The sequence below is a fragment of the Caretta caretta genome, chromosome 5 (assembly GCF_965140235.1).
Source record: "Caretta caretta isolate rCarCar2 chromosome 5, rCarCar1.hap1, whole genome shotgun sequence".
In the NCBI taxonomy this organism is placed as follows: Eukaryota; Metazoa; Chordata; order Testudines; family Cheloniidae; genus Caretta; species Caretta caretta.
The window spans coordinates 16,735,696-16,760,768 of NC_134210.1; the positions used below are offsets into that span (position 1 = coordinate 16,735,696).

The window sequence follows — 25,073 nt, forward strand, 5'->3', positions numbered from 1 at the left end:
CAAACACTCAGGGTGTGGTTTGCATGCTGGAAGGCTGTTTGTGAGCGGCCCACGTGGGAACTCCTTCAGCAAGGCATTGTAAGGCACCCAAGATTGTAGCACAAGGGTAGCACAGCTGCTCATTAGTCTAGATCGTACCTTGGTATGTCCCTTCCTTTAAGCTAAATACAACAGAAAAACAAAGCATTGTGTGTATCTCAGTTCATTATTAAAGCATAATCAATCATGAAGATAAACACAAGAGAAAATCCTATTTGTTTTAGTCCCAAACAGAGGAGCAGATGACAAGGCATTAGCAAAAATATATAGATGATGGAGCAGGATTTCCCCTAGGAAAGGACACGTATCCCATGCCTACAGCCCTACCAAATTCATGGTCCGTTTTGGCCAATTTCACAGTCATAAGATTTTGAAAAATCATAAATTTCATGATTTCAGCTATTTAAATTAGAAATTTCATGCTGCAGTAATGTTAGGGGTCCTGACCCAAACAGGAATTGTGGGGTGGTCACATGGTTATTGTAGGGGGGGTTGCAGTACTGCTCTTCTGCGCTGCTGCTGGCGGGGGCACTGCCTTCAGAGCTGGGCAGCCAGAGAGCAGCAGCTGCTGGCTGAGATCCCAGCTCTGAAGGCAGAGCTGCTGCCAGCAGCAGGGCAGAAGTAAGGATGGTATTGCCACCCTTACTTCTCCGTTGCTTCCTGCAGAGCTGGGCCCTCCCTCAGCAGCTGCTACTCTCTGGCCACCCCACTCTGAAGGGGAAGCAGGTGCTAATTGGGGAGGACTTGTGGATGGGAAGCAAGAGATAGGGGAGAAGAGAAGCTTCCCATCAACCCACTGCCAAAACCCTTCTGCACATGGATATAACCATGTATTGACATTTTTCCAGGTTTTTTGCTTAAAGAATCTGACCATCCTGTTCGTAGTATGTTAGGGAGCGTGCCACTGGCCCCTGTGCTGCCTGTAGCTAGGTGTGGTGCTGCAGGCGCTCCCTGCCTCCATTTCCCCTAATATGCCATCAATAAGTTCAATGAGGCTTTACATAGGGAACAGAACTCTTTCTGAGGGGTCTAGTTTATTAATCAGTGCCCCAGCGAGACTACAAGCACACCTTCACCTAGTGTCTTAGCTGGGAGTCAGTCAGTTTATCTGTTCCCACCTGAGTCCACCTCTCCCCTCTATCTGGGTTCTTTATCAGCAGAGTTTTCTTGACTCTGCACTCTTCTCTGGAGTCAGGCCTCTTCCTACTACCTCGGTAGAATCCTTCCCTGGAGCAAGAGTTGGCAGAGATCCGTCAATAGAATCCCTTCTCTGGGACAGCATGTAGTTCCTGATGGGCTATGCGTCCCACCACTTTTTGGGAGATCCTTTTTCTGGGACTAGGCTTTCTTGGAGGGCTGCCAGCTATAACTTTGCCCTCAGAAATCTCTCCTCTCTAGAAGCACATCTAGGGTCGTTGCTTACATAGGCCTTCCTGATCAGCTGTCCTGGGAGTTCCCTGTCTCCAGGAGCACATCTCCTAGCTTCCCTGCTGTTATGGGCTCTCCCTATCAGCTTTCTTAGGAGCACCTCTCCTCAAAAGCTCCCTGTTTCTAGAAACTCCCATCCCAGTACTGGTACCCCTTTATCAGCCTCATTAGCTGCCTGTCTGCCAGCCAGCCAGCCACATGTGTCTGGATTGGCTCATTTTCCCTTACAGGAGCCTGTCACAGGTAGGCTGGGCCCTGACTCCCCTTAAAGGGGTCAACCACCCTGCGACACAGCCTGATCCTCTGTATCTTGTGGAAGCAAAATAAAGTATTTGTGAACATCGAGGGTACGCAAGAAATGCAGGAGTGAACCCTATACAGGTGGAGAATACCCTTTTTGGAAGAAAGGGTGATTTTAGTCCTATTATGCAGTAAATCTATCCCAGCAACGATTTCACAGATCAGTTTTGGAGATCCTGAAGTTCCATAGATCCTTGTTAGCCACCAGGGTCTATAAAGATTTATATTTACTAGCCCTTTGAACGAGTCTTAGAAATAAAGTGGACACACACTACATATTTTTCAAAGATACTAAAAATGTACATCTAGTGTTTTTGTTTAAATATATAATTAAAATGACCCTTTAAAGGCTAAACTATTTATATGGCCCAATTAAAGTTTCCTGAAATTCTTCTGCAAATGTGTCTTTCTGTGGATTTTGAGGAATGCTTACATGCAGTTCATGTCATAGATGCTATTCATACACAATGTTTTATTTAAAATGTAAAAATTTCTGAATCTAAAACGGAGGAAAAGTTATTGTCTCAAAGAAAATCCAAAGGGGAAAAATTAACCCTTTGAAAAGGTGTCTAATTCGTATATATGCTCCTTAAAATGATTTGCATACAAAAACAGGGAAAGTGGAACCAGATATATTAATTAGTATGAAAAGTAAAAATTCATATATACTGTTTTAAATACAGTCTAAAGGGAGCTGAAGTTGTATACATCACAATAAGTAAATGCTATACTTGCAGATTAGACAATTTTCTTCTCAAGGGATGGATTTCTGATAGTTTCATGTAGGGTCTTGATAGAATGTCTTTCATCTTTTCTTGGTAAACTCTCTCTGCTACCAGTCCTGATTCATATTCTCGCTGCTTCTCTTCTTCCTCAGCAATATGGGCCTGCTGCTGATAGGTAATCTGAGCCTGCAGCTGCTCCCGATATTCCTTTGCCTCCTGCATTCGTCTGCAAATGACATGGCGAATGTCTCATTTAGGCTATGTCTACACTGCCACTTTCAGCACTAAAACTTTAGTCATTCAGGGGTGTGAAAAAACACCCGCCTCAGTGACAAAAATTTGAGCACTGAAAAGTGCCAGTAACGTGGGCAGTGTAGACATACTCTTAGAAGATAAAGATAGAAAATGAACAGCTCAGATTTCTTGAGGTATCATTGATCAATCTTATGTGAAATACTGCTTAAAACTCCTACTTGTTATCATTAACTACTATTCTAATGAACAACCACTACATTTTAATAAACTGTAAACTCTTTGGGGGCACAAACTGTCTTTACTGTGGCTTATAAATCACAGAATACAATGTCAGTGCTTAACAATGATCAATGAACAAACAATCATTAATCAAATAACAAGTTTTATGCTTTCCCCCCACAAAAATCTGTGTAACTCTTTATCTGTCTGTTACTGCGGTGAGGAGATGACAGAGGATTATGTGGAATATACTTAAATGTTAGGTCTAGGTTTTTATCTGGCTATGGTTCACGCCTGTAGCACCCTAATATCCAATTTTCCCTCTCTTGTTTTTAAGATAACTCCATTATTGTACTTTCATCTAAGAAGGCAGGCCAGAGATTCCTGCCATGGTCTTATGCTAACATTACTCTGAGAAATGGTTTGCGAGAAGAAATTGTGTTCTACGCCAAGACCTGCACTTTACCTTTGCTATCCTCGGGAGTGCTGTTTGAACAGCCCACCTACCTACCTCAAGTATTTCTAAAGCACCCATCACCATGGTACTTAAGTGTCAAGAGTTTCCTCAAAACCAGTGCTTTAATGAGATGCTGTGAGAGCCATGTGGCAAGACTTTGCTTTCTGACACTGACAACAAAACGCAGCACATCTATTTTAACTGATATGGCCAGCACCTCTTCCTCCACAGTGTGCGACTGCCACCAAAGCCAAGAGATGGTCTGAGAACTTTTCTGTTAACCGTAAAGTTGTTGCCAAAACACCATGAAATGAAAGAGATATTGGCTCTGGAAGGGGCTACTCAATTACTTTCTCCAAAAAAGCATCAGAGTGGGCAATAGTATGGAAATGGAATCATGTGGATAAAACATTATGGATAGTAAAAACATGAAACTGTAAAGGAAGGCCTGTGTACATGACATCTAGAACTGGCGTATTTCAGATAGTGCTAAGTACTAGTATTCTTTCCTCAGGCAATGATAAGCTAGTGAGAATTTGTTCTGATGGTGTGGTCTTGTGTTTCAATGCCTGAATGCACAGTCAGCCGATATTCTTCAAGGGTGGACAGAGATTTGCAATAAGCCAGAACATTCCAACTCTTATGCTTAAATAGCTAAATTAATCTCTCTAAAAACTCAGCTAATGTTACAAACCTTAATAACTTTTATTAATAGAATTTAAGGAATACACGTCTTAAATCACAGTGTATGGGTATGTACTTACTAAAAACAACCAGTAAGCTCAAGACAATTACACTTGGTGGAATACAACTGTGTATGAACAATCAGGTTTGGGTGGTTGCGTAATACCAATTTCAGTATAACATAGGTACTACTGAATAGTCAATAGCAAATTGGCTACACAGCATAGCACCTGCAGAGAAAATTTGCACAGAATAAAGCCCATTGCTATTACACTACTACTTCAACATGAGAATTATTCAATTCTGAAGAGTTTAAGACCCAACTTTATTACAAAATGTACTTACAGCATAAGGAAAAATACCTTAAATATTTTTCTTCTTCTATAGAATTGAGTTCTTTAATGGCTTCAACTAATAGTTCCTTGTCCTGAGCAAGTTCTTCCTGGTGCTTTGCATTTCTCTCCACTGCAAAAGGAAAAATAAATGCATTGCTAACCTTGGAAGGATGTAAACTTAAATCCAAATAGCTTATTCTTAATGGCAGGCTTGAGCCTTGCTGCTTCTGGAAAGGCACAAAAGCAACAGGAGAGATGTTGTCGGTATTTTTCCACCCACATCAGTCACTTAGAAGAGAGGATTTCACGTATACAATTTCAGAATGTTCTGAAATAAGGGCTTACTCCTATAATCTTTATTTGATTAGTCTTTGTTCCACTCATGTCAACGGGATAACTCGCATAAGTAAAGACTGTTTGTATGAGTAAGGCTGTAGCATTGGGCCCTAATGCAATAGCACTGTTTTATCTGTTGTAATAATGTCTATGCATTGTGTGTCCCCGATTCCTTTGTGTGCCCCCCTCAATGCTGCATACCAGGGTCCCCCATTTGTCCCCCACATGCACTTGGGGCCAAATTCTGCTTTCAGGGAAAGCATGTGACACCACAATTGACTCTGACAGGACTTGCATTCACTTTACCATTGGCAATACTTGACTACAGACTAATTATGCTGAAATTTCTTACACTTCTCTTCAATCTGCAGTCGTCTCGTATCCAGGACATCTTTCATTAGCCGTTTCCTAGCTTCCTTTTCCAATCTCATTTGCTCAGCCTTCTTAGCCCAAGACTTCTCCATCTCTTCCTCCAGCAGCTTGTCCATTTCTTTCTCTCGACGCTTCTCCTCTTCCAATTGTTGAGCCAGATATTCCCGATACATTTGCTGCTCCTTCAACAGCTCTTGCTACGAAATGTGGACGGGATATAGACTTTCAATAAACTAGTTCAAAAAGGCATTTCAAAAGTCATTTTATTCATGGAAAGCAGTGTCTGGTGGCGGACTGGGAAAAAGACTGGGAGCATGTCTATGCTGCATCCGAGAGCAAGACTCCCAGCCTGGGTCCACAGACTTCCGCAAGTGCCCTAACACCAGCTGTGTAGACATTTCAGAGGAACAGCCGTGTTAGTCTGTATTCGCAAAAAGAAAAGGAGGACTTGTGGCACCTTAGAGACTAACCAATTTATTTGAGCATGAGCTTTCGTGAGCTACAGCTCACTTCATCACTTGATCTGATGAAGTGAGCTGTAGCTCACGAAAGCTCATGCTCAAATAAATTGGTTAGTCTCTAAGGTGCCACAAGTACTCCTTTTCTTTTTGTGTAGACATTGTAGCTCAGGCTGGAGCTTGGCCTCTCAAGCCACCCCACATACTTCAGACCCCAAGCTCCCAGCCAAAGCTGCACCATCTATACAGCTGTTTTTAGCGCACTAGCATGAGCTCCACTAATACAAGTCAGTTGACCAGGGCTGGGAGGCTTGCACAAACATGCTCAGATGTAGCACAGACATGTCCAGATGCAGCATAGACATGCCCTTGGCTTCTTTTCCAAACTCTGCCACATCTCGCTGTCACATAATCACTTTGTGCTCCAGTTTTACACTGGTCATTCCATTGAGTTCAAAAAGAGTTATATTGGATTTACACTGATGTGAGAAGCGACTCACGCCCTATGACTGAAAAGTATTATTATCAGATCGTGGTGCACTTCATAGCATCTGTAGGACAAGCTCATTGTACACAACAGGGGCTCCTAGCATCCCTCCACAGCCTGCATAAACTCCTTGTGCTACCCTCCCTCTACTTCAGGGACCCCTGCAATCCCCCACCCCTCCATCATGCCAGGGGTTCTGTGTGCTCCACACTCCTTCCTCCCCCCATACCAATGTCCCTCATTCCTCCCGCATGCTAAGGGCTCTGTTTGCTGCCCCTTTGCCTGGTGGCAGGGGCCCTGTGTCCCTCCCAGGTTTCCCTTTCCCCCCAGATCATTGCCCCCCCCACATTGGCAGCGGCTGTGTATTCCCCCTCTGAAGCTGATGGGTCTGCTGATCAGAGGCAATGGGCTGTGTGTGTCTCTGGCAAGGTTTTGGTCTTTCAACAGCGCCTCTTCGGGAGGTGACGGAATTGTGTGCTCACTCTGTGTCCAGTCACTCAAGTGGGGTGCTCAGTAGCACTCTGAAGGGTATGGCTCAAAGTCCACTGGTTCCCTAGCACAAGGAACAGGATACAGGGCCCTTCACCTCAGGGAACTTAGGCCTTCTTTTAGGCAAGAGTGTAGGCTCTGCTCTCTTCCAGGCCTCTCCCTGGGAGGTGGGAAGCTCAGCACTCTGCTGTCATCCCAGAGCTGCCCAGGAGGTAGTGAACTTCCCCAGTGTCAAACCCCTCCTCCATTCCTGACATGACTTGTAGGTGTGGCAGGGCAGGCCACTCCAGCTGAGAGCAACTCCTTAACTCCTTCCTGTGTGATCCACAGTTCGTACACCCTGTCACAATCCCTATTCCGCCCTGCCAGTTTTCCCATTCGTGCCAAAATTAATAGGATTCTGCCCCTTGACACCTACAACACTCCCTGAAATTTTGGAATTGGCTGGATTCAGTGTTCAAAAGTTATTGCATTACAAACAAACAGACAGAGAAATGCCATCAAGTTGAATGCAGGAACTCACAAACTTGGCCAATTACTGTAAAAATAAATTAAACCTGAATTTGAAACAAAACTCAGTTCAGATTATGAAATATTTCCAGCATTATTGCACCTTATCAAGACTGAAAACCTTTCTTTAGCATCGGAAGCATCATTAGGCTAAAATTAACATTTTTGATTAAATCAAGAAAAAGGTTTCTTAAAGCATAATGTAATATTTTGAATTAACAAATCTAGACAGTAAATTTGAACAAAGAAGAATAATTTGAGCCGGCATGATCCAACTTAGTTCATCTATAGCACTTTCTTCTGTAGATCTAAAAGCTCTTTACATTTTTTTGTAATCATGATCCTCATTTTGCAGCTGGGGAAACTGTGGCATTAAGAAATGAAGTAACTTGCCCCAAGTCACACAGCAGCTTTGTGGCAAAGCCAGGAATAGAACCCAGACCAGTGACTTTTAGTACAACAACCTTCTTTAAGTTGCTGGCAAGAATACTGTGGGAGTACCTGAAAGGTGGTTCCAAAGAGGATGGATCTAGACAGTTCTCAGTGGTACGAGATGACAGAACAAGGAGTAATGGTCTCAAGTTGCACTGGGGGAGGTTTAGGTTTGATATTAGGAAAAACTTTTTCACTAGGAGGGTGGTGAAATCTCCCCTTCCTTAAAGGTTTTTAAGGTCAGGCTTGACAAAGCCCTGGCTGGGATGATTTAGTTGGGGATTGGTCCTGCTTTGAGCAGGGGGTTGGACTAGCTGACCTCCTGAGGTCCCTTCCAACCCTGATACTCTATGATTCTATGAACCTATCTTCTAAAGACACTCTAGCCCTGTTTTCAAAGTAAACTGTAGTGCTTTTAAATATGAAAAAAACTCCTTACAACCTTATGGTAAATCATTAACAGAATACGCAGACTCATTCACACAAATACATACATTTTCTAACTGCATCGTTCAAAATTATTTTTTCTTTCAATTACGTGCCAGAATCTGAGTTTAGGACTCTGACTTTTTCCTATAACAGCCAATAACTTCACCAGTCTTGTCTGAGCCAGAAGCTTTGCAAAAACATCCCACTGTTAATAACACCAGTTCAGCTCCACCACTGCTAGCCATGCTGGGTACCACCAGTGTTTTAAGCACCAAATCATCTAACTTTGCTTTGAACTGGTCTAACTGACATGGTGCTTTAAATGCCAGTGGCAGACCTGTACCTTTTCTATACCAGGGTTCGACTGTTGCCTAACCCCAGTGGAACTGAACGAATGCTATGAATGTAGGAAATATTTGCAACATTTCCCTAACATGCACTAGCTTATAAACACCTAAAGCAGAGTAAAGAGTACAGTTCCTTGCTTGGCTTTAAAGATAACCTGCAAAAGATTTTTTTGTTTCCAGGCGGTGGTGAATTGACTTGTTTTTACTTTAAGAAATAGCAGGTTTCTTGAACTCAGATGTTTTCAGGAAACAGATGTTTATTACAAGCTTTAGCACCTTAACTGAAGGAGACAGGTGTTGAACTTTAACAGAAACATCCTTTTAATACCAGGAAAGGAAACTGGAGATAAATAGTTGTTAAAAAAATAGTTGCGAACAGCCTGATTAAGAACAAGACTTGAATTTCTAAAGTAAAAAGCAAGCAGGATTCCCTTCCCTTTTTTCCTTCAGGCTATCTTTATAAATCATAAAAAAGTAAAAGCCCAAAAGCACAATGCAAGACTGAACCTTAAGTGCTAGTGAACTTGTAGAGAGACAGAGACGTCTGAATTCAAGTCAGCTTGTGCCATTTAAAACATTTCAATTGTAAACTTAAACTACATATATGTCTAGCTAATAATTAAAGATTTTAAACAATTTTGTTAGTATTGTAATACATTTCATTTCAGCTAAAATAAGATTTATTTTTCTCTGCAGTTACAAACATCCAGTCAACAACATCCATGAAATTGCAGAAAGCTTAGCATTAGGCTTTCTAACCTCTATTCCCAGCCAGGTTGTGTAAAACCCCAAAAGAGCCACTGACTTGAACACAGTAGAAGCAGCATGTGGATCAGACCAGATTAGATTCCATGATCGTCTGGGATTCTGGTCCTTTGGCCCAGACCTCTAATCTGGTCAAGTACAAACCTAGCTAATGGTATTCATCTTAAAATGTTTCCCTCTTCCTTTAAGAAGACAACAGGCTCCTTTAGAAAAGTAGAGTACAGGCAAGAAAAGATGAAATACGCAGTTCAAAGACCTTAATAAAATATAAAAAGATTTCCAACAAAAAAAAAATCAACTTATAAACAGAATTGGGCTTGATTCCGATCTCACACCTATGTAACTCCACTGTGGTCAATGGAAATAGTCCAGATCAGGAGATCAGACATTGTCGCACAATTTGAAAAAGATCAAATACCCTTTTCCCTTACTTTTCTTTGCTTTATTCCCTCTGTGTCTTCCTGGGATTCATGGAAAAGTCGTTCTAGGATCTTCATGTCTAGAGCAAGTTCCTCTTGTTTTTCCCGATTAAGACGCTTCATCTTTGCCCGAGCTGAGTTAATCAACACGTCCCTTTGTTCCTTCTGTTTCTGTAATTTCTCCATCTGAATTCGCTCATTTTCTAGTTTAAACAGCTTCCTTTCCTCTTCCTGCAACAATAAAAGAAGAGTAGCCAACTTGCAAGATCACTGTATAACTTCAACAACAAACAACAACAACAACAAAAAGATGACTGGGATTAGTTTAATTGGAACATATAAGTGGGAAGATAAATATTGAAGATTTTGCTCACTGACGCTAGGGGATTTCAAAATTTACTATTGTCATCTAATACAGTTGTTAAAGCGTGAACATTTTAGCATATTCATTAGAATTCAGGATTTTCTAATTATCATGTATGTTTCATTGCCAAGTTACTGGAGAGACTGGCGCTCCCTCTAAACAGTTACGATGCACAATGATTCATATATTGTTGCAAATCAAGAGTAGCAGCAGTTCATTATTTGTATATGAACACTTTCAAATTTTCACACAAAAGAATCTGTGTACAATAAATATTAACCATACCCATGTCTAATAATGGAGCCAACCTCTGCTTCCTGTTACACCACTATAAATTCAGAATAGCTCCACTGGAGACAGGAGTAACCCCAGTGGAATTGCACAGCATGTGTCATGGCATATCTACATACCCATTTGCACACATAGTTACCAATTTTGCATGTGTAAATGCCAGTTTTTCATGTACATTCTCTATCCATGGCTAAACCACTTGAGATAATCTATTTTATATTTGAGAGAGTCAAAGTGTAGACAGTAAAGTTCTGGGATTTAAGGAAAGAAATAATTAAATGTGTAGGATTGAAACCCTACAAATGTATGTTCAGGATTATTTAACCTAACCCATTTCTGAGAAACCAAAGAAAGAAAGTCATACTCTTAGTGACAATTCCTGTACTTACCACATATGAAAGAGTTTACAAACCTAGCTGCATCCAAAAACAGCATAACACAATTTGCATCCGCAATTAACATGCTTTGGAACCACGCTATAGTTCTGTTCAAATCAATGCTAAAACTATTTTGGTGGTAAGCTATAGCATGGTTTTAAGTAAAAAAAAAAAAAAAAAAGTAATTTCCTAATGTGAATAAAGACTCCAAAGTGTGTCCACAGAACTGTTACAACTGGTCCTCCCAATTTTCCCCATGTAGAATTATAGAATCATAGAACTGGAAGGGACCTCGAGAGGTCATCTAGTCCAGTCCCCTGCACTCATGGCAGGACTAAGTATTATCTAGACCATCCCTGACAGGTGTTTGTCTAACCTGCTCTTAAAAATCTCCAATGATTGAGATGCCACAACCTCCCTAGGCAATGTATTCCAGTGCTTAACCACCTGACAGGAAGTTTTTCCTAACGTCCAACCTATACCTCCCTTGCTGCAATTTAAGCCCGTTGCTTTTTGTCCTATCCTCAGAGGTTAAGAAAAACAATTTTGCGGGGAGCTGATAGTGGGGCTGCCAGTCCACCCTGGTTCCAAGCCCCCCACCAGCTAGCTCCAAGGGGCTGCCCATTCTGCAAGCAGTGGACAAAGCAGGCAGCTGCCAAACAATGTTTGATTAAGGGAGCATTGTGCAACTGTAAACAAGTATGTTCCCTAATTGATCAGCAACGTAACAATGAAACAACGTTAACCGGGATGACTTTAAGTGAGGAGTTACTGTACAGGATGTCAGAGAAATCATCTGAAAATAAATGACAACAATGGAATAAAGATCAAGGGTGGGACAGGATGAGGAGTGAATTAGGAAATACATCTCTAGTAACAACTGTAAAATTTGCCAACATATGATGGAGATGCTAATGCCAGAATTATTCACCTCATTTAGTCCAAGCTTCCTTAACACCAGCAAGCAAATTATCTGTTTAGGCATTTATCCCAAACTCATCACAGTAGCCAGAGTCCAAAACATAAATGTTTGTTACCCTTCTGCAACATCAGCCAAAGCCATATCAATCATCCCACTGACTGATATCCCATCTGCCAACACCAAGTGTGCTAATGTACAACACTCTTCGTTTAGGGGTACCCTCCTCAAAACAGATGCAGGATGCAGACAGATTAGTTTGCCAGCTACACTCTCTCAGGGCTCCAAAGGGTAGATTGAGAGTCTAGTATTTGATACACAGCATACACCACACTCTACTGCCAAAACAGGCCCATGAGATAGAACAGAGCTGTACAATAGTAACAATGCTGGAGCAGCTACTACCCAGGGTATTTAACCTCCCTGCTATCAACTGACTTCTCCAACTATAAGCAGTCTGATGCCTATGAATAGCAAAACACTGAGCAGTAGCAGCTGTGACAAAGGACTGATCTGCATCCGTGCTGGATAATGTCTGCAGTGCACTGCATCCACTGTACGACAGTGTGGCATCATCATGTGATGGCAGCACAAAACTCCCAGACTGTTTATCCTCTGGAGGATATGGACATAGTTTTAGCAGGGTTGAATGTAGACATTCCAGAAGGGCTGAAGCTGGTTTCTGCAAAACACAACTCTACACCATGCATGTAAAATCATGTTAAAGAGAACAGCACTTAGCAACCATTTTCTAAGAGCTACAGCTAGCACAGGTTGGTGCAGTAAGATGGACAAGGTCCAAGACCGCAAAGATAGCATGATTTTTCTCCCTAAATAATCAATTTCCATTGCAATGGCTAGTAGAAATTGGCTATACTGTGCCTATTCATCAATTCTGCCAATGCATTTTTGAACATTAGAGGACTTTAATATGAGGCGCAAAATTGTCTTTAAAGCAATGAAATACTATGATATTATTGCAGAGAGAAAACAGCTTTCAAATAATTTGTGTAGGCAATCACATAAAAATGTTGATAAAACAAGGATACAAAGACCTACCGTACTTTGCTGTTCATTGCCTGTGCTAAACCCAAATGAACCCTCTCAGTAGGAGTAGCTGCAGACACAGTATTAAAAAAATAACGTTGCCAACTTCCACATCTTCTTTCATGGAAATGACTTTTAGAGCAGGCTGCAAAGCCTATCTGTTTTAATATTTTTTTCCCTAAAGAAGCACGTTGAAAGACAAGTGATTTTAGTCTGGCTGGGTGTGCCCTGAAAGTTGCCCTGGAGCAAACAGAAATTTTCCTGTGTGTGTTTTGAAATGACTGAAATGGTACATGGACTGTTTACTGCTACATGGCAGAGATTTTCGAAGAGACCAAAGGGATTTGGATGCTTAATTCCCATTACTTTAAATGGAAGACATGATTTATAATCTGCATCTATTATTATCATCGAGTGCTCAGTATTATTTGTATTACAGCAGTGCTTTAGGCCACACCCAGGTTCACTGTGCTAGATGCTGTAGAAATATAGGCTATTTTCAGAGCAACCTGAGGAAGCTGGATGCCCAATTTCCATTTTCTCTTTGAAAATTACAGCCATATACTAGAAAACAGCCCCTTCCCCAATGCTAGGTTCTGAACATTTCAGTCATTGAAACCCACACATAAGCAGATTCTATTCACTCCAGGGTCAATTTTCAACCACTCCCAGCCCAGTCAGACTAAAAACATTTATCCTTCAACCTGTTCCTTCAGGAACATTTTATTAACATAGCTTTGTAGCCTGCTGTGAAAATCAGCAGAAGATTCAAGTAAGGTGCACACTAATTTAAATATCTGTGGAAGGTAAACCTTTAATTATGACCCTGCATTGAAAACTATATCAAATTACCAGTAATTGTGCCTCTTCTTCTTTCAGTCGCTTTGCCTCCTCTCTTTGAGCATCCAGTGCAGCTACCTGAGCATTAAGCACATTCAGCAATTCTTCATTCTGTTCGGATTTTTTCTGGAAGTCCTCTATCCCTCGTTTTTCCTTGGCCAATCGGTCCTCTTCCCAAAGCTCTGCAAATATCTGTTCCTCTCTCTTCTCTTGCTTCTTCAATTCTTCCTTAAGGGCCAGTTGGGCCAGTCGGTCTGAACACACCTCCTTCTGATGTCTCCGACTCCATTGCAAACGAACCTCCTCACACTGTTCTCTGAACATGTATATAAAGACAAAAAGAGTCATAAGATAATAGGCAGCTAGTTTGGTGACTTTTGATGGAGACAGAGTCAGGGTCTTATGATCTGAGCAGAAGACACAGAGCCAGAAATTGCTGAATTCTAAAACTGGTTCTAACACCAACACTTGCTAAGGCCTGGGAAAGTCCTAAGCACCTCATCCTGCACTGGCGAAGTCAACAGGAATTTTTCCATTGACATTAATGGGAGAAGGCACAAGTCCTTAAGCTACATGGCTCAGTTTACTCACCTGTAAAATAGAGATAATATATAATTACACACATTCCAAATTTCTGTCTTAGCATTTGCTAATAACTCTGACACTGAATCACATTCAGAAACTGATCACCAGTGTTGGAATCTCTGTTACACTGTTCAGTAAGAACATACCAGATTTTATTGACCCTGGGACCTCTGGAGCCAAGGTGACAGCTGTCACACAAGAAACTAATCATACATGCTTCTGAGGATCACTGCTTTACATTGCAGGTTTCAGAGGAACAGCCGTGTTAGTCTGTATTCGCAAAAAGAAAAGGAGTACTTGTTGCACCTTAGAGACTAACCAATTTATTTGAGCATGAGCTTTCGTGAGCTACAGCTCACTTCATCAGATGTTCCTTAACTGAACTAGTTGATGGCAACATTTTTAGTTAGCAGGGTTAGCACTGATGGCCTTGAGGGGAAACGTGAATTTTAAAGAGTGATCTATGTGAACAGAAGGTAGAACACCTGGTGCACAGGGATAGGGACTGAAGGGAGGAAGCATGGAAGAAGGCATGAAAGTGAGGGTGGGAGAAGAATCTGGAAGGAGTGGTGCAGCAGCTAAGTTATTAGGGAGAACTGATAACCTCTCATCTAAGCCAACAAAATTGGGAATCTTATATATGTTCTCTGGGCATTCCAGAAGCTATAGATAACCATGGCCTTGATATCACATATGATAAATGAAAGGCATAGACATTTGAGGCCTTGCAGTAGCATGCATTCAGTTTAAGAGCTTGGACAAATAAAGCTTTTAGACATTGCAAGCCTGGCTGCCCACACTGATGTTGCTTTGTGTTGGCACTTCAAGTTAGCAGCAGTGCTCAGCACCTTTCCAGCTTGTTGGATGCTTTGGTTAATGTGCCTTACAACAACATTTTAGTTCCAGTTGCCTTTTCTCACAACAGTCTTTTTTTGCTTTTCATAGAGCTCAGTATGGCTTGTAAGGCAGGTGAGAGGAGACTGAACAAGATGCAAGTTCTGTGATGATACAGAGATTCTGAGTATTGCATAAAGAAGTACTTGCTGATAGATCATTTTCCAGGAATTACACTTTTGATTGTGGGCAACATTTGAGTAGCTGGTAGAATATCCAGTTCTGTGAAATAGAATCACATCTCCTTTTCTAACAAAAATATTGAGTTTTAGACATTTAAATTATGACTTAAAAGGAGCATACAGAAGAACCAAACTATTTATTTCATATCCTGACTTTTTTTTTTAATTTTTATAAAAGTCCACAGATGCCTTGGATTGTGTTTAGTTATCTCTAGCACTCCAATTGATGCCCTGCCTTAATACAGCTAACATGCCACCATCTGCTACCACCACATCTAGGGAGATAGCATGAGGGTGTGGTTAGGACATTGGACACTTCTTGGACTTAAATTTATTTCCTCCTCTGCAACGAAAGGATTTAGAATTGTCATAAATATAAAGGGAAGGGTAAACCCCTTTGAAATCCCTCCTGGCCAGGGGAAAGCTCCTCTCACCTGTAAAGGGTTAAGAAGCTAAAGGTAACCTTGCTGGCACCTGACCAAAATGACCAATGAGGAGACAAGATACTTTCAAAAGCTGGGAGGAGGGAGACAAACAAAGTGTTTGTGTCTGTCTGTGTGCTGCTCTTGCCAGGGACAGAACAGGAATGGAGTCTTAGAACTTTTAGTAAGTAATCTAGCTAGGTATGTGTTAGATTATGATTTCTTTAAATGGCTGAGAAAAGAATTGTGCTGAGTAGAATAACTATTTCTGTCTGTGTACTTTTTTTTGTAACTTAAGATTTTGCCTAGAGGGGTTCTCTATGTTTTGAATCTAATTACCCTGTAAGATATCTACCATCCTGATTTTACAGGGGGGATTTCTTTATTTCTATTTACTGCTATTTTTATTAAAAGTCTTCTTGTAAAAAACTGAATGCTTTTTCATTGTTCTCAGATCCAAGGGTTTGGGTCTGTGGTCACCTATGCAAATTGGTGGGGCTTTTTATCCAACATTTCCCAGGAAAGGGGGGGTGCAAGTGTTGGGAGGATTGTTCATTGTTCTTAAGATCCAAGGGTCTGGGTCTGTAGTCACCTAGGCAAATTGGTGAGGCTTTTTACCAAACCTTGTCCAGGAAGTGGGGTGCAAGGTTTTGGGAAGTATTTTGGGGGGAAAGACGCGTCCAAACAGCTCTTCCCCAGTAACCAGTAATTGTTTGGTGGTGGTAGCGGCCATTCCAAGGATAACGGGTGTAATATTTTGTACCTTGGGGAAGTTTTGACCTAAGCTGGTAAAGATAAGCTTAGGAGGTTTTTCATGCAGGTCCCCACATCTGTACCCTAGAGTTCAGAGTGGGGGAGGAACCTTGACAAGAATACTTCCCCTTTTCATATGCTGTTCTGAGGATGAGTTCAGTTCTATAAAATGCTCTGAAGGTATGAAATGCAAGGTAAAGGCTAAGAATTATAAATTAGGCTCACTGGCATCTTGCTGCATGTATGAAGTGTTCAACAACTATAAAATGCTGTTTCCAGTTCTTTTGCATTTTAGTTACAGTTAACAACCTGCATTTTAACTGTAGGTGTAACCTAATCTTTGGAGAGGCTTATCAATGGAAAAGAAAGAACGATCAAAATGATCATGTGAGGTCCACCAAGCACAATGTATGGGCTTGTCTACACTACCACGTGGGGTCGATCTAAGATATACAACTTCAGCTACGTGAATAGTGTAGAATTTTGGGTAGAATTCAGTGACTAGACACTAAAAAAATCAGTATTAATGAGAAAATGTACTGTTTCCATAGTGTTCCAAAGGAAATGTATAGTTCTTGAGATCTGAAAGGTATTATCCTAAGGAAAACTATACTCCCTCAATACAAGGGGTTCAAAGTTCTCTCAGCCATGAAGGGATTAAAATTTTGTTACTTTATTTCATGCAATCTGAATTTAGTAGTTTTAAGTAATTTAGTAGTTTCATGCAACTTGAATTTAGTAGAAATCTCAAGGAGAAAAGTTTGCCATGGTTAGAATTTTAATATAAAATAACTGTAAATTGATTGATTCCATCAAAGTAAGTCCTTCAAAGCAGCTTTAACAGCAACATATGAACATCTGCTCCCCCAGATGGCTGTTTTACTTCTTCACTTTGCTGTCCTAAGCCTCTTAACATTAAAAATGCAGACTGTATATAGTAATTTTGAGAAGAAGGAAGCCAAATTTACTTCCCTCACAATGATTTATCCATGTAATGGATCTGAGACAAAATTGCTGTGATAACAGCCTTCTGCGTGAGATGCCTGTAGTGTTAACACAGGAAAGAGGGGAATACCATCTTTTTATGCAAACTCTGGCATTGTACATGTCTCTAAAATATATCAATAAGGAAAGTTCTCTTTGGCTCCAACTGATAGGATGGCGAGAAAGGGAAAATGGAATAACTCAAAAATTAAAGTTGCCAGTGATTTATTTAAAAAAAAGTTATAAAACCATATTTTAATAAATAACCAGGCCCAAAGCAGCAGAGATTAGCACCGCCCCCTAAGTTACAAGAATCTTCCAAAGCTAGATGGAAGGTGATATCACACCGTTGGACAGTTCTTCAAAACATTCCCCTCTTTCTACAAAGGTCATCTTTCCTAGGTTTAACTTCAGTGAGATGTCCTTCATCCAGGTTCCAATCTCATTTAGGCATCAAGATAGCTAGGATAAAATGTTTCCAGAGGTAGATGTGATAGAAATAGAAACTGTTGTTGTTCACATTATTAATTGCTCACATTTGAGTTCATAATTTCTCACCAACACCCCCTGTGGTTTCATGAACTAGGTGAGAGAGAATATGAAGCTTTGCAGAACTACACCCATGAGAGTGATTATGGCTGAGGTACAACTGGCTATTACAAGCTTCTGAGAGAAGCCCAAGTAAAAGAACAGGCACCATCTCTACCCTGGCCATTGCACTGGCTCCCCAGAGAATCCAGGATAAAACTCAAGGCCCTTGTTCTTCTTCTTCAAAGTTTTCCACTATCTGAGCCCAAAATATCTCAAGAATAACCTCTCTCCCATGACCAGATCCTAAGACAACAACCAAGATAATCTGAAGCAATGGAAATATTGCTCATGAGTACAGGGGACAAAGCTTTAATTCATAGTGATAGAGTACCCTACCACAGATTAGAGTGACATCAGCTTTTGAAGACTTCAGGAGGAAGAGACCTTTTCTCCCCACATACCATGACACTAACCACCTTCACTCAGTGGGGAAAAGAAAGGATAAAGAAAAAAGGATTCAAAAATACTAAGCAAATGCATGAAACTGGAAGAAAGAAGGAAGATACCCGTCTTAAGAAAGAGGTCAAAAGATAATTCATTCAATCTGTTGACAGTTTGTGCTGGCTGTATTGCATTTTTTAAAGGCACACACATAAAACACAGTTGAGAGAGATGGAATTCAGTGCTGAGCAATGTTCCCTCTAATTTTTGACAGGCTGTGTGCGCAAAAAATTTTTTCTGTGCAAATTTTTGTGCGTGCAGTGTTTTGCCGTGCGCGCGGGGTTTAGGATCTGTGTGGGCGCACACACGCGCACAGCTTAGAGGGAACAGTGTTGCTGAGCTGTACTTCCTTTGTGCCAGCAAAACCAGTGGAAAGGGTTACATGCAGTCAGGGGAGAAGGTTTCCATGTGCAAAAGGTCCTCTCCTCCCCCAGGAGATCCAGCACAGAGGGCGAGATAGGAGAAGGAGGGAAATAGCCAGAGTTTTCTTATGTCTAGGGCCAGATTTAAGAGCAGATGACCCAGGTGACTGCCTGGGGTGCCAGGCTTGGGGGCATTAGGCTTGGGTTGCTGTTTTTGATGTTAGCAACAAAAGGGAAAATAAAGGGAAATAAAATGTTTCAGGTATTCTGTTTGTGGATTCATTTTTCACTAACCTACTAGAATGTTCTGGACCTTTGTAGAATCTCATGGAACCTTCCAGACTTTTTGACAACTACCTTGAACCTTTTCCTTGAACCTCCTAGAATGTTGTCAGCCATGCCCTTATGGGTATAGAAGGGGCACGGTGTCAGTCAGTCAGATACAAGAACGAAGTGAAGTGAACTGAGAGCCCAGTGAGATCATTGTGAACCTTGTTTTACTGTCTAATTGTGAAAGTGTACTTGTGTTTTAAGACTTGAAGAGTGTAAGTAGCGACTAATAAAGGACATATTTAATGAGACACCAGAGATAGCTATCAAACCCCTATCTATGCAACAATATAAAAGAAATACTGTTACTTCTTTTGCCGTGCTGAACACATAATTGTGACTTTCTAAGATGGAAGAACACAGACACATAGATGCTGACACATGTGGAATGTTCAGACGTCAACGATAAACATCTCTGTCAAATTGGACAACATCCCCCACATTTTGCAACACATGAAGCACTTGCTACTCCAAGTTCTCCAATTCATTCATGATGCAGAGCTGAAGGACACTTTTCCTAATGTGTGGATAGCTTTGAGGATTTTGTTCATGCTGCCCAGTCACAGTCGTGAATGCTGAGCGCAGCTTTTCAAAGCTCAGGCTCATTAAAACATATCTTCAAATCGGTGGTGGCCAACGAGAGACTGAAGTTGCTTGCTATTTTATTACTTGAAAAATACCATTGGCCAGTGTTTGGATCTCTCTGAAGCTGTGCCTCAGTTTGCAGGAGCAAAGGCGAGAAAAGCAACCTTTTGAACTAAAGGACTAGAGTTAACATTCTAAGGCTGTCACCGACTGTAACACTGTTTAATACTGGTCCACAGCTCAATTTCTTGCTGTTAGTCCATTTCAGTTATTCTTAAAATTAAAAAGTTTCTGTAAGTTTATAGGAAATGAATATTTTTATTTGATTATATAGGACATGAATAAATACAGATTTACAGATTCTAGCATGCAAATTTATCATCTTATATGACAGGGATAAATTATGCATGCAAATCATGCATCAAAGTCGTGAAATAGAATACAAATGCAATAAAAAAAATGAGGTATTCAAAAATTTAACAAATGGCGGGAGAGGGAGGTGCCGAAGATGCCCCTTGCCTGGGGCGTCATTTGGGGTAGGGCTGGCCCTGCTTTTGTTCCAGTGATTCTGTATCCCTAGAATGATCCATGTGGCCACTGCAACAAAGATGCAAATTAGGTTAGCCCTGTAGGCTGCTCGAGTTTATACCGGGAGCCACACTGGCCCCAGGTAGTTCAAGAACAAGGTGGGGGCAAGGTCCCTCTCAGTGCTAATGCAAAGATCTACAGAAAACGACAATGGTTAGGCTGTTGCTGTGCAGAGACCACTGCCTGTCATGCTCACCAATACTATCTGATTGTTTATTTGTACTCCTGGGTCTGCTGTCTTGTCTTATATTTAGGCAGAGGCAGGAGCTACCTTTCTATTCCTTGTTTTTACAGTGCCTAGCACAACGGGGCCCAGGTCCATGACTAGGGTGCCTAGTGTTACAGTAACACTAATAATATTGGACAAAGACTGGAACTCTTCTCCTGGGAGGTTGACACTTCAAGTTTAAAAGTAGCTACTGCTTCCTGTTAATGCTGCTATGGGAACTTGCAACAAATAGGCACTTTAACCAGAGAAACTCTAAGATAGTTTGTATGTGGGGATCTATAGGACAGGAATTGTACCCAGGACCAGTACAGAGGTCCTGGGAGGAGAAGAGAAAAAGTAAAGATCCCAAGATAAAAGGCCATAGAACAAAAGGAGAAGAAAAAGTGAACATCAAAACAGAAGAGGTACCAAGAATAGGACGGGAGTGAGGGAGAGAGAGGTAACTAAGTCCTATGAAAGGCTGAATGTGAGACAGAAACATCACTAGAGACGGTGCAGGAAAAAAGATAAATGATAGCTTTGCATATCACAGTTGACTGTCCTACTGCCTCAGGTGCCATCAGAATCCTCTCCATCACATTACATCTTTGTAGGTTACACCTACCTTTTCATTATCCTATAAATGAGCTTAGTAAATTCTGAGCAACAGTTCAAATATATTAACACAATATGATTACCCCAAACCATGAAGTGACTAATTAAAATGCTCATACAGCACTGCAAGAGCTGTGGTACAAACAAAAAAATGCCCAAATCCCATGTTCCAGCATAACTATTTAGGAATAAATTATATGTGTTAAGAAATGTTTATTATCCAGTAAAAAGTTAATTTTTCATCTAAATATTTTGACTCAAGTGATAAGGGATGATTTGAGGGATGACAACCTTCTCTGATCATGCACAGCAAAGACATGCTGTAACTGATACGATCATCATTCATGGACAGAGCCTATTCTTTCATTTCCACTTTGGTAGTATTTTGTATTTCATTGTTCAAAAACTAGTCCAACTCCAATTGTCTTAGCTTTATGTTACTATCTCCAATGCTAGATGAATGGCAACTTTGTAAATCTAATTTTCTAAGGCCTTCCAAAAACAGTGACCCACTTCTGACACACAATTTGAACAGTTCACCATGCAGTTTGCTTAACCGGGGTATGAAAATGGTTGCATGTGCAAACTACTAAGGCAGTCAGGAAATGTGACCTTGGAACAATTTTAAAACCAAAGTGAGTTTTAACAGCTTAAATTAGGAGCTGACAGAATGGAGGGATATAGTATAAATTGCAAGGGCCTCATTTTTGAGTATGCATCTGAATTTGCACCTGCATATGTTGCATGAGCACCTATCCCAGCACACAAGATCAATATCTGAGAGAGTAAAAGGACATTTGTTTGTCTGAACTGGGTACTTGGACTTTAAGGAGAGGGTACGCTCAAGTCTTCCTTGATTTTCCTCTCCAGCTTCTATATGTTAGAGAGTAGGAGCTAAGGATTCCCGAACATTGAGGTTTGAGAGGGACCCTTCAGAAAGAATTATAATTCACCTACATGTGAGTTATTTCCATCTCTTCCCCAGAAAACTAAAGATTTCAAAGAACTGAACTAGTTAGATTTATTGTGCCAACACCTCGGGGTGATGAGCACCTACAACACTCACTGACTTCAAAGGAAGGTGCAGGGCTCAGCACCCACGAAGATTTGGCCCAGAATGTTAGATCACGCTGTATGAGAAGGAAAAAAGTTAGATCCTTAGCTCAAAATGGCCAGTTATATCACTTCTAAAGAGTTGTTCAATGAATTTAAACCCTGATTTTTTTTTGGATAGTTTCAACTTTTTCTCATTGAAACTCATGAAAGAATATATTCAGCTACACAAACCTATTTTTAGGCCACATTCACTTCTGGGCATTTACACACTGCATGTACCAAACTAAAATATAACTTTACATCCTATTGAGGAACCACAAAAGTGATTGAATTTGCAGGATAAAGAGCTAAGACAGTCACATGTGAAATGATTTTTAGTCTTTATAAATGAAAGAAACTTCCATTGTTTCTGAATGTTTGAATCAAGGGATGGTCAAAGTGCAGCTCAATGTGGCCTGCTGCCATGTTCGTTTAGAATAAAATGTGTAGTTTACACACAATAGGGAGTATTGCTTGCTAGGAGTTATCTTGATCTGGACCAGCATTGCAAGCTTGGACCTCTTGTCCTCACAGGCTGCACCTCCTTATTGAAAATAAGGACTACAATCTGCTCCATTGTATTCAAGTTAGGTGAGGCCCTTCAGCTCTTGGTAAGTAGTCAGTATGGCCATCAACTGGACAAAGTTTGGATACCTCTGTCATAAACCGTGTTGAAACTTAAATACACATCAATTCAGTTATATTTATCTTTCCCTCCTTAATTTACAGTCTCCATTCCTGTCAGATTATTTACTTACCACTTTCAGTCTGAGAAGATTTTTTCACTGAGTTACCTGAACTGTTGCTCTCGCTTTAGAGCAACCAATTTTTGTCTCTCTTCCTCTCTCTTCTCTCTCAGCACTTTTGCTCGCTCTCTCATTTTTGCTTCTCTTTCCAGCATGGTTTCTTCCATTGACTCCATCTCAGTGAAATAGCTCTTTTCTTCTGCTTCCAGAAGTGCCCGAAGCCTGAAAGAAAGAAAATATTTCAACAAAAGCTAAACAATCCTGTCTGTTGAATGCTGCAGCTTTAGTACATTTACTATGAGATTATCCGATTTAAAGTTTTTAGTTAATCTTGTCTAACAGAATCTATGCTCAGAAGTGTGTGTGTATATAATCTATTATACACAAACCATGAGAGACAACTAGCTCCCTCAATCATTTTCTTATCTGATGGCATGTCAGTTTAGCATACGGACAAAACAATAGATAAATCTCTATGGTCATTTAGGGTCCACTCAAGCATTGGTATGAAAGGAGTTATGCCATCAAAATTCTGATATCACCTGAGAATGGACAGACCCTTGTGCATCTCTGCTGGGTCTGTTGCTCTAAAAGATGAAGCAGTTAAAATACGCTGCCATTTAAAAAAAAAAAAAAAAAAGTAAGGGCATTGTTCAGAGATCAAATCCTTGGAAATCTGCTAGACAATGATGCTTGAAATGTAATTTAATTTTAAACATTACAGTATGTTAAACGCACGTGGTTAAATATGACATTTAGGCCAAAATATGACATACTTCAGAAGTGTTGTAATTCACTCTGGAATCAATGGATCTTAAAGAGGTGGGGAACAAGTCTACTGCCTTCTTGTGGAAGCCATCAGTACAAAAATCAATGCTAAAGTAGACAAAAGACAAAATTGGAGCTCAAGTTCTCATTGTAAAAAGTGAAAAACAAATACAACCCAAACGACTTGTTCTCCAAGGGAGTCACTTTCAGAGCTGGCATCACAAACCCTAGTGCTGGGGTCGGCTCAAAGTGCTGTACCTCAATATCGAAGGAAGTTCAGTGGCCAAGAGGGATGTCCTCCTCCAGTTGGCTGTAGAACACAAAGCACTCATCATCTTGCTTCAGGAAACATCCTTTATCACTGTTTCTCAACTTGTGCCATTATGTCTCACCTCCATCATAGGCAATATGGGATAGCATTCTACATCAGGGAAGGTAATCTAGCAACTCCAGTCTAATCATCACGTCAAAATGATGTCACTGAATGGTAGGCTATAAAAGTGAAGGACCTGACTCTTATTTATGTCTACAAACCTTCATCTGCCAACTGGCCAACTCCTATGTTACCCATCTTTTAAGGATCTTCTGTCCATTGTGGTGCTTTTAATTCACATCATTCCCACTGGGGATACACAGATGATGATATGGATGGTGTGAGGCTAGAGGGGGAATCAACGGTCGATATGCAACTTTTATATGATCCTAAGCTGTCACCCACTTTCCATAGCAAACAATGAACCTCAAATTCTTTCCTCACCTCACTTTAAAAAACAAAAACAAACAACAGCTGGTCAGTACTCTCCAGTGGCCACAGAGCATAAACTGCTTGATATGCTTCCTCGAACCCAGCATCAGCCTAATCACAACAGGCACACAAATTCCAACAACAAGTGGCCTTTGGAAACCTCAGTGGAATTTCCAGAAAGCAGCATAGGATCCGTTTCATTCTGAGTTCAAGCTGTCTGAGTCTTTACCCACACAGCCCATAATTGGAACAACATCAGTGCAGTCTCCCAAGTTTCTGTGATAAAATTCTGGCCACCACAAAGAAATATATACCCCTCCACTCCCCCCAGGATTTTGTCAACAATTAATTCCTGGACAGTCATCTGATGCAACCAGACTGTATCGGGAATTTAAATCCAGTAAGAATGAATAGGTTTGTGACAAAAAGCAGAGACCTTCTTTATCTTCTAGCTCAAACAAGGCAAAAGCGATGGAAAGAAACTACTCCAAATTGAACTTCACACTTTCCAGTTGCAAAGTCTAGCAAACTATTAAGAGATTGAGTGGAGAGTCTAGGCTGGTCAAGAAGGAATACCCAGCCACAGCAAACTCCACCACATCCCAGCTGGTAGCCAACTGCAGAGCTCCTAATCAAGACAAAGCTTTCAGTCACACAGTTAAAATGATGGTTCCTGAGAAATGGCAGGTTCAGGGAGTGGATACGAACCTGATGACTCCTTTTACTCATCAAGAGCTCAACCTGGCTATACATCAACTGCAGCCTAATAAGGCTCCTAGTCCAGATACCATTCACAATGAGTTTGTTTCTCAATTTTGGTCAATCAGCAAAAACTGGCTGCTTCAAATTCTGAAT

At 40.8% G+C, this 25,073-nt stretch overlaps 1 protein-coding gene across 3 annotated transcripts in view; it reads right to left on the minus strand.

Moving 5' to 3' along the window:
* Positions 1-2,219: 2,219 nt before the first annotated feature.
* CFAP53 (cilia and flagella associated protein 53) overlaps positions 2,220-25,073 on the minus strand; it is a 33,813-nt gene continuing 10,959 nt past the window's right edge. For 2 of the 3 annotated variants that reach the window (XM_048850984.2, XM_048850985.2), the window contains 6 exons: positions 22,754-22,927; positions 13,337-13,640; positions 9,499-9,717; positions 5,131-5,347; positions 4,470-4,572; positions 2,220-2,718 (listed from right to left, as the gene is read on the minus strand). In XM_048850984.2, the coding sequence (XP_048706941.2) occupies positions 2,493-2,718; positions 4,470-4,572; positions 5,131-5,347; positions 9,499-9,717; positions 13,337-13,640; positions 22,754-22,927 (1,243 nt within the window). In that variant the 3' untranslated portion in view covers positions 2,220-2,492. Of the gene's footprint in view, positions 2,719-4,469; positions 4,573-5,130; positions 5,348-9,498; positions 9,718-13,336; positions 13,641-22,753; positions 22,928-23,731; positions 23,935-25,073 lie in introns of those variants that run through there. The other variant, XM_075128363.1, reaches the window with a different exon arrangement.